The sequence below is a fragment of the Aotus nancymaae genome, unplaced genomic scaffold, assembly GCF_030222135.1.
Source record: "Aotus nancymaae isolate 86718 unplaced genomic scaffold, 86718_ANA_hifiasm-v0.15.2.pri h1tg000002l, whole genome shotgun sequence".
In the NCBI taxonomy this organism is placed as follows: domain Eukaryota; kingdom Metazoa; phylum Chordata; class Mammalia; order Primates; family Aotidae; genus Aotus; species Aotus nancymaae.
The window spans coordinates 60,697,609-60,708,098 of record NW_026988413.1 but is presented as its reverse complement, the minus strand read 5'-3'; the positions used below and the strand labels follow the sequence as shown (position 1 = coordinate 60,708,098).

The window sequence follows — 10,490 nt, the reverse complement described above, 5'->3', positions numbered from 1 at the left end:
ACTACTAGAGGGAGCTTAAGAATTTAAGGTGTGCAAGGATATATTTCTCCCTTTGGCCCACTAGGGCCCTCTTGATCGGAGGCCTGTGCTAGGCGGGAGAGGCCTATTCGCAGACCCTGTTTTTTCAAGGAGAAAGCCCGCCACTGCTTCTCCTGAGTCTGGAGGTAAAACCAGTCCGGCATTGCTACTCCCTAGCGCTCTCCCCCTCCCTTAATTCCTCCTCTACATTTCAGGCGCATTTCGCAGAGTGCCACCTGTTCCTGCTGCTTACCCTTTTCATGCCTTCGCATTGACAAAAGTGAGCTCACCCTGCGGTAACCTTGTCAGGCCAGTGGCCAGAGCAGGGCGTAAGGACCCTTCTGGAGGCAGTCCCAACTGGGATGCTGCAAAGCCCTTTTCTCACTACTGTCCTCCCTAGATGCAGAATGCGTCCCTCCACCCCTCTGTCCAATGGAACCACAGGACTGGGAAGATTTTACAGCGTCAGTACTTCTCAGTCCGTCCACAGCCCGGTCCCCGAGACTCTGTCCTCGCCAGGTGAGCCGAGCAGTACCTGGGCGTGGGGCCGCTGGCACAAAGGGCACCCAGCCCCGCCAGAGGCTCTAACCTATGGCACACGCGGGCAAATAGTGCCACCTGGTAGACAGTCAACAGTGGTGCTTTAAAATGCAATACAAACCCCTCCTACATTTGTTGTCAAATCACTACACGATTCCTAGGCAGGCAGTGGATTCTGCGCCTGGGAGTAGGGCTGGGGGGAACGCTGCCTGAATGTGCAAAAATAACCCCCGAAGACGCGAGCCAAGTGCCGGGCTGGAGCCTCTGCAGCCTGTGGATGCCCGCTGGGCGCCTGGCGGTCCCCCGGGAGCCCCGCGGGGCTGGTCCGCTCCCCCTGCGCACGCCGGGCGGCGGGAGCGAGCCGGCGCCGACTTTGGGAGTTCCCGGCTGCCTTGTATGGAGGGCTGCTCCCGGCCCGTCTCCGCCCGACTGCTCTGACGCCCAGCCCTCCCGCTGCCCACCCCCAGCCGCCTCCCTCTGACTTGCCGGAGAAGCCAGACGGAGCCTCTCGCTTCCACAAGTCTCTCTGCCTGCCGATCCCCCATTCCTGCAGCCACCCCCGCCCTCCAGCGCCGTCTCCCCTCCTCCGCCCCCGCCCCCGCCCCCGCCCCCGCCCCCGCCTTCGCCTCGGCAATCGGGGGAATAAATCAGGGAGGAAACCGAGAGGGAGAGCGTGAGCGCGCGAGCGCCGGCGGGCTCGCCGAGGTCTGTTTCCAAAGTCGCCCTTGATGGCGGCGGAGGCAAGGCGGCCGCGGCGCGGAGCAGCCGACGCGCGTTAGTGGGTCCGCCCGCCACCGCCCCTTCCCCGGCGTCTGCTCCCGCCCTCGCCGCCTCCCGCGCGGCTCCGCGCCTCGGGCCCCGGGCGCAGCCGGCCCTCCAGACGCCCGCGGTCCCGGCGGCGGGTGCTGCTCTTCCTCCGCCCGCGGTTTCCAGCGCCGCTCCTTCCCCCGCGTGGGCAGGGAGGGGGCATCGATCTTCGATCGCGAAGATGGCTGCTGGCTGCCTGCTGGCCTTGACTCTGACACTTTTCCAATCTTTGCTCATCGGCCCCTCGTCGGAGGAGCCGTTCCCCTCGGCCGTCACGTAAGTCGGCGGGGCCGGACCGGGAGGGAGCGCCGGCCGAGGTTGCCGCGGGAGCCGGGGGTGGGGGTCGGTTCCCGAGTCGCGGGGCTTTTCCGCCCGTGGGGGTGGGGAGCGAGCGGCCGGGCAGCCAGGCTCGGATGCGGAGAGGCCGGCCGGGCGGGCGGTGCGCGCGGCTCGCCGCTGGAATGCGCCCCGAACCGGCGTCTTGGGCGCCTCCGCGGGGCCGGTTGCGAGGGGCCGGCTGTCCCGGGAAGCGCCCGACGACGACTCGGCGGCGTCTCAGCCCGTCTCTAAAGGGATTCTCTAGACTTCAGAGTGCAGCCGTACTGGGGAAAAAAGTTTCCAGCCAGCCAATTCACCCGCTCTCATCCAACCCAGTTCAATAAAAAGTTACGTTTTGGTTGAGTATTTTACGAATAGGTAATTTCAGGCTGGCCGAGGTAGCGTGGACTTCTCCCACACTAGGCTTCCAAGATGCTCTTTAATTGCTGTACTGCCCGAACTCGTTTTATCCCACATTCCTGGATGCACTTGACAGCCTTTCGGGTTAGACTCCTGCTTGCTCCCCGCGGTCCAGAGTGCTGTCCACGCAGGGGGCTCGCAGGTACTAGGGCCACGCGATCCAGCTTCCCCGACCCGTTATTTGAAACATCTAAGTGTCGGCAGACACGCGGTCCCTGTTCTTCGAATGAATAGAGCCTATTCTTTGAAGGAGGGACTGTTTCCAGTCTCCTGCAATTTTGTTTTATTTTTAACGTTTCTAAAATAACTTTTAAATGAAAAAAAGCTCGCTGCTGTTCTGGAAATAGAGGGCTTATAGGTAACTATAGTCACACAACAGGAAGGGCATGAAAAATAATAATTCTTTCCTCTCTTAGGCAGCAAAATAGAGTCTAACTCAATGGCACATATAAATATATACATATATTTTTTTAATGCGCCGAATAGCCTATCCGGCATTCTGGGAAGGCATTTATTTTGGTTCTTGAAGCTTCTTTAAAGCTTCTAAGGGTAGGTATTCTTAAGTGGATGAGTCACTTTAATGCATTTTACATAACAAAAACAAAGCCCAAGGTAGCTTTCCCGGTATTTATGCTGCTGGGAATTATTTGCTGTCCTTTGTTGGCTGAGTGCAGAATACTGGAGTTTTTGGTGGAAAGTAACAGTGAATCTTTACCGGTTGAAAGCCTGCGGCTATTATTTAAGATTCAGTTTTAAGTATTTATTACATTAGATGTCAGTGCAAGAATCTGGAGGATGCACATTCTATCCTGGAGAAGGGGAGTGTCTAATTTTTTATTTTTTGTCATTGATTTACAGTAATGTTCCTCTTTAGATAATCTTCCATAAAACTGATTGCAGATCCTTTTTGTTATGAAGCAAAAGGGTAAATGCCATCTGGAGATCTTCGTTTAATTGGCAGGATGTTCCAGTCGGATATTTTTAAACATAAAAAGAGTAAGAATCACTCTAAAGATGCTTCAAAATTATTTACTCTTATTAAGGCATCACACTTCCATTTAATTTTTTAAAGTCTTTTTGTTGCGTGGCCTGTCAAGTGAGAACTCAAGTGAGTCGCTTGCATTCTGTGTCAAATAAAGAAGTGGCTCTTTAAAAAACAGTCACTTTCCAACTGTGTTCCGATTACTCATTTTTACAGTGTTGTTTTTAACCAACAATTTATCAATATTTTTATCATGGGGGGATACATCATCATAGCATTGGGGAAAACTTTAACAAAATACATCCTTTTATTCCTCAACATACTATGGTGAAATATTAATATAAAAATCCTTATTGTAAGAGGAACCTCTGCTTTCCTAAAATTATAAGTTAGTTAATTTTCATGATCAGAAATTTACTAGAGACAAGAAAGAGTGTAAATAGTGGACATCAATGGGAAGTAGGACACCACAATTTCTTTTCTTTGAAAGGATCTGAAATATTTTTTAACAATAAAAATTCAAGATGCTTTAAAATTATATTTATATAAGACATTGATTAGTTCATGAATGAAATACTTAATAAAAGGTTTTGTGGAGCGAAGTCAGTCTCCTGTAGGTAATCTTAACATTTTTGGAAGCCTTCTGCATCTTCAGTTTTTTATCTGAAAAGTTAGTAACACTGCCTTCTGAGGAGAGAACTGATAGTTGACATTTGTATTTCATGTTAGATTTCTGAATAAACTTTCTGAAATTAAAAAAAAATGCAGTATTTTTCATGAAGATGTGGTGCCACTTGATTTTCTTTTGAGAAAAGAATTCATATGTACTGGTCAATCAGGACAAATCTCAAATCTTTGGGGAAAATTTCAAATTTATAAAAAGTGAGTACGAAGAGTGTAGTGTTACTAAAGATAATTATTATGTTTCTGTGTATAAATTTCTCTGGGTATCATTAGTAAATATTTTTGTTGTTTTGCCAATTTTATTTTACAGAGGAAAAGTAATATAAGAAGGTTTTATCAAATCTGAAGAGGAAGAGCATGCCATCACACACTATAAAATTATGCACTAATTGGAGTTGGACTTCAATTAGAATTAGTAATTCAAAGTTTTTTTTTAAAGTAGAGTGTTTACATTTGTATGAAGGGCTTAAATTTTATTATGATAAAACAAATAATATATCAGTCTAAATATCTTCTTTCATTTTTTGCTCTCTGGTTTAGCATACATTCTATATAATTTTTTTTTGATTAAAGTAGTAGTTAACCTGTTTTAAGAGTTAACACTAAAATAGAGCTTTTATTTTTAGACAAAGAAATTTTGATACAGTTATTTCTCTCGGTTAGGAGTTTCTTTTGGAAATGTTTGTCTCCCTAAGGTGTGAAACATAAATACGTGGTGTGGTAGCAGCCACATAATGTGTATTGGTTGATACGCAAATGGAAAATACATCATTTTTATTGCTAGAGTATGCACATGTTGTATTGGTATTTTAAAATGTAGCTTTCAAAAAGGGTACTTTTCCCTTTTTCTAGAAATAATTTCTTGGCACATGTTAAAAGACTTCTATTTTAAAGTTTAGAATTACATGTGTGATAGCCAGTATTATAATGTTAATTTAAATTTGTCCTTAATTTTAGAATCTATCTACAAATGCATTTAAAACAATTATAGTTATAACTGTTCATATTAAACCTTTATCTCAGTCACATCAAAATGCCAGTCAGTCAACAATAATTGACTGAGAGCCCATTAGATTTTAACATAAAGTGTACAATAGTATAAATATAAAACTAAGAATTATGGATATTCACAGGAAATAAACATGAAATCTCATCAAAGAATAGTACTTTTGTGTCTAAATACTTAGGTTATATATTTTTTTCTGTTATTAGACAAATTTGTATCTAAGCCTGTAAAGGAGAAATTTTGTATGTCAGGATATTGTAATGGGTATCTAATCCATGCATTAGAAGTGACATAGTTATTCTCACTTGGGCTCAGCAGTTTCTGTTTACATTTTACATACACAAGGAAATGTGCCATATGATCAATTATGAGATAAAATATTAAATGTAAAATAAAACCTGAAGCAGTGAACATTAATAAACTTTTCTCAGGTTTTTAATTTTGTTCTCATCGGCTTAACCATATGACATTTATTATTCCACAGATGTATGTTTTAAAATATGCAACAATAGATATAGTTTTCCATGTAAGTAGTAATATTATGTTAAATTTATGAATGTTACACATAGCTATATGTGTAGCTATTTGGATTGGCATTTGAAAATTAAGACAACTGAAATGGATATAATTTTTAAAAACTGTCAAAATATAAGAATCTAAGCATATTATAGTTTATTAAAGGAAAATAAAATATGCCTTTATTACCTTTTCTCCCCGTGGCTTTCATTAATTTAATTTAATAAATACAGATAAAATTAGAATATAAAGTAGGTGGTTCATTTTGAAAATAGATAAAAGCTTTACAGTCTTTTTCCTCACAGCCACCTGACTGTGCAGACTTCTTTCTATTATTTCTCCAATATTGATAAAACTAACAATAAAATACTCTTTTGTCTAAGGTTTATATGTAGTAAGTTTTGACAAAAACATAACATATGGAAATTATTATTGTGTTCAAATTTAGAATATATATTTAGGAGTACATATTCGTAAATAATGCATTTAGAAATTTTAAAAATAATTTTTACAGTATTACTCATAACAAGCTATACTATTTAATATAACATATTCTTTGTAGTATCATTATATAAAGCACCTCTTCATTTTCTTGTTTTCCCTATCTCTCAATATAGATGCAAGTTTCCAAGAATTTCCTAGCACATGTCTTCAAGCTATTTATAACTTTAAATAGAGATTTAAATGGGTAAAATGAAACATGTTTTAGGCAAATCATGCAGTTTGTTGATCTCCTTTAGTGTGTTACATGTGTGGACATAAACATCTCTAACATAAGCATACCTAGCATTTGGGGAAAAAAATCAGAATTCAGTATTTCAAAAAAGTAAGATTTTGTTGTTATTAAAATAACAGTGTTCCATTATTTCTATTAAAAGAGCTGTCTGTGGTAGTGTTTCAAAAAGCAGGTCAGCTGCTTTCCATGGGGAACAAACTTTGTTCTGTCATCTCCACATTTACTTAAGGCTTGTAGTGTGTATCAAGCACTGTGTCACTAAGTGTGTCAACCAGTCTTTCTTTTCATGAACTATCTGTGAGCAGTACCACGACTGTTCCCAAGGATTTCATACAGTTGCTTTCCAGTAAACTGGGATTGGGCTGTGATGGCCAACCATGTAGCTTACACATGATTCTTTTTTTTTGCATGTGCACTGAAACATGTAAACGATTGCATCATATTGTTTATAGAGTTGAAAGAAAAAGACAATTGACCTCAATGTCAATTAAGTAAAACTGGCAGCACTTTGTGAAAAATACTATGTTACTATCTTTTCCTTGAGAGTCCAAAATATTAACATTGCGTCATTAATTTGCCTAGTTTGTGTCACTATATAATATTCTATTTAATAGATATTTTATGTGTATGCAAATACACATATATACATGTGTATGTCCATACATAGTTTTAAGACTTTAAGTGGACTGATAGAATAGAAAAACCTCAGTCGGGTAAGTTTATTAACAAGTGTTTGTACTTTAGGCCTTCTGTCAATTCACAACTGTTTTCAGGGATTAAATCCAACTTAATAACACCAGCATTTAAGAATAATTTGCTGACACAATTAAATGAGATACTGCATACACAAGTAGCCTGAAAATGCTCAAGTCCTGTAGAGACAAATTATTAACATAATTGACAAGTAATTAAAAAAAGTGATTCTAAAGATAGTTTTGCTGTCTTTTAAACAAAACAAGTATGAGAAAGAAACCGTTCCATTTGAAATGTTGGTACCTATTAAAAGTTGTTACTTACTAAGCAGTTTTATTTCTTTCATTTAGATAAGATATGCTTTGAAATTTGTAAGAATTAAACGTATTTGGTGTTGTGATATTTTAGGAATGAAGGCAAATGTGCACAGGTTTAAAGTTTTTATTTGTAAAATATGAGCTCTTGAATGTCCCTTCTTCGTAGGGTTTGCATCTTTTGTAGTAATTCAGTACATAGAATCAGCTACTCTTAGCAATTTTAAAAAATGAGTAAAGAAAGTGGTCATTGCTCCTTTACGTTTTGCCACTTGTTTATACAGATTATGAACAAGGAAAAGAGTGACTCTATGGCCTCAACAAACCGGCACACTTTTTATAGTTAATTTCAATAATTCAGAATTAGGCTGTTATATATAAAGCAATATTTGAAGTTCTCTTTGAATATGAATGTGGGATATTTCTGGCTAAATGTTATTTTAACATTTGCTTCTGCTGATTTTTTTTTTAACCATATGCTCTGTGGATTTAAAAAATTAGGATACATTTAAAATTCTATATCATAAGTAGAAGAACAACTTAAACTAGAACTGGTGGCAGTAGAAAGTAGTGGTGTTGGTCATTTTAAATGCTTCAGATTTGGGGATAATCTTACTGTCTATTTGAAGTTCTTTTTTCTGAGTAATTAAAAATACCCTATAGTGGTCTCCTGGCAAATGATGAAAAGTAATTCCTGTTATTTCATTCAAATAATTCATTCTGGTTTTTCTCTCTTTCATACACACACATGCCTATAATTACTATTAACCATAACATTATTATTTGTATATATCATCAAATCAAATACAAAATTTTAAAATTTGTTTTATCTTAAGTTACCTGTGATCAGACCTCAATTTCAGATCCTTTTCACTTAAATCTGCACTCACTGTTTCAGGAGATTTCCTCTTACCACCAGACATTTCTCTCTAAGAGAAATTGTTAAGGGATTTTGACATACAGATAAACCTGTATTATGCAATCAGCACATACCAAATTTTCAAACAAGTCTAGTGAATTGTTTCTTTTGCTATTTGCCCAATACCTTAGTATTAGGGAAAAGAAAGGAAAGAGCTAATAACATTTTTCTAAGGTGCATACTGTCCAACTATGTGAAGGGATAGTTAAATATCAATAATGCCATATTTTGAGAGTAAGAGGGATGGCGCAATAAAATAAATGGGCTCAGGCAGACTGCAAAAATCTCGTTTTCAAAAAGTGATCAGCAGACATTGTGGTGAAAATACTCTGAGGAATGAATGATGCATGTGTAAGCGGGGCGGAGAGAGCCCTCAGATTTACGAGGTGCAAAATTACATGAAAGATAGTAAACGTAGCAGTTGGTTATTTTTCTTAATTTCTTCTGTTTTCTTCATTTCCTGTATGAGCTTGGTTATATTGGAAATGTTGTTTCCTAAACATAAAAATCATTTTTAGGGACTTAAATATTCACATTTGGAAATGTGCCTTGGAGACCAAAGACAATAGGATTATCTAGATCTCCAAACAGAAATACTTAAAAATTCTTAGTTTTTATGAAATTCTGGGAAATGGTTTATTGGGTAAGAAACACTGGTATGGCATTTTATTAAGAGCTTAAGTGCTCATCAACAAGACAGAAATTCTGTTAGTAAATTTTTTTCATTAGATTACAAGAAAAATGAACTTGGAGGTAAGCAGCCTTCTAGGTGCTATACTTAAAACTAGGCTTCTAAGTAAATAGTACACTTTATTTTTAGAAGTAGTTTTAATTTATACTTTCTCTTTTAGTATTTCTTGTTTCAAGTATTTTAAACATCAAATATAATTTAATTCAACAGTTAATGCAATTATTATTATTCAGTGCAAATTATGTACTGCACTGAGCTACATGTTGAGAATACAAATTGAGGGAGAAAGTCCCTAAGGAAGACATTAGCAACTCCAAGCTGACTGTGAAACACTGGGATACATCGCAGCATGACCAAGGAAAAAGTACATTGCATACTGGAGAGACATGGTCTAAAGAAACATGGTCTGTTCTTTGTTAGGCATAGGGTTTGTGGATGGGAAGTGATGTTGGTAGCTGTTGGCTCGAGTCTGGTTATAAATTTCTTGCATCCTGATCCAAGGAGGGGATGGGCAGTGCTGATATCACATCGACATTTGCGATAGCCCTGTTCTGTGTACCAAAACAAATTTGTTCTTCATTTTGTGTTGCTGTTGAGATTTTTAAATTAAAAAAAAAAAAAGAACAAGTTTGAATCAAAATACTTAGAAGATGGATCAGGGAGGACCAGCATATGAGGCAGAGGCAATGAGAGTAGTTAGTTAGTATACCATTGCAGCATTCACTGAACCAGAGATGATGCCCGAGGTTTCAAAAAGAATACTGGCAGTGAGAAAGTGAAGCAGAGATGAAGTAGGAGTACAATTTCAGGCTTTGGTGGTTGTAAGCCTTGGGGAATCAGGAAGAGAAGAAGAGTTGGAGATGACTTTTAGATCTCTAACATGTAGATTGTGTGTCGTTAAATTTTGTAGACTAGAAAACACGTGATGAATGCAGGTCGATGTGGAGAGAGTGGGAGTAAGTTGATTGTTGGACGTTTTGAGTTTGCAGTGTCTTACAGATGTCTATTAGCCCTTAGAAATATGTATCTGAAGAGAGTTTGGAGGCAAATTCAGAGATCAGTATCTTTGAAGGCAGAAGAATGATTTATTCATTTATTTAAATCATACTTATCTAGCATCTACTAAGATAGACACTGAGTTTCAAAACAAGGGCCTGGATTTACAGGTCATTCTGCAGAGAGGTCAAGCAAGATGACTCCTTTAAGGAAGTCGTCAGGCCATTGATGGAAGAGAGGTCTCAGTAGCGCGTCAGGGACAGAAGCATGGTTTCGGTGGCTTGAGGAGTTGGTAAAGTCGGGAATATGGAGACAAGTACAGATTGTTCTTTCCAGGAATTTGGTAACATGAGGAAAGTGAGAGATAAGAGAGTAAATTCAGAGTAAGACGTTATCCTTAGCAAACTAACATAGAACAGGAAACCAAATACCACATGTTCTTACTTATAAGGAGCAACGTGATGAGAATACATGGTCACATTGAGGGGATCGACACACACTGGGGCCTTTCAGGGGGTGGAGGGTCGGAGGAGGGAGAGGATCAGGAAAAACAACTAATAGGTACTAGGCTTAATGCTTGGCTCATGAAATGATCTGTACAACAAACCCCTGTGACAAAAGTTTACCTTTGTAACAAACCTCCACTTGTACCCCTGAACTTTAGAAATTAAGAAAAAATAATAATAAATGGATAAGCTAATACTAGGCCATTTGGGATTGTAAATTGTACAAAACCATAGGACTGTCTTAAACCAAAAAGAGAAATATTTTTAAATGATAGTGAAGCTGGATGACCCATCATGGGAGTTCAGGTCAAGGATGTGCCAGCAACTGAAGAAAAAGATGAGAT

The 10,490-nt window shown here is 39.5% G+C and overlaps 1 protein-coding gene across 7 annotated transcripts in view; it reads left to right on the top strand.

Moving 5' to 3' along the window:
* The first annotated feature begins 1,037 nt into the window (after positions 1 to 1,037).
* The window catches only part of CACNA2D1 (calcium voltage-gated channel auxiliary subunit alpha2delta 1), a 490,964-nt gene continuing 481,511 nt past the window's right edge, over positions 1,038 to 10,490 (top strand). For 3 of the 7 annotated variants that reach the window (XM_021674268.2, XM_021674265.2, XM_021674253.2), the window contains exon 1: positions 1,510 to 1,641. In XM_021674268.2, the coding sequence (XP_021529943.1) occupies positions 1,547 to 1,641 (95 nt within the window). In that variant the 5' untranslated portion in view covers positions 1,510 to 1,546. Of the gene's footprint in view, positions 1,642 to 10,490 lie in introns of all 7 variants that reach the window. The other 4 variants (XM_021674264.2, XM_021674273.2, XM_021674256.2 and 1 more) reach the window with 3 other exon arrangements.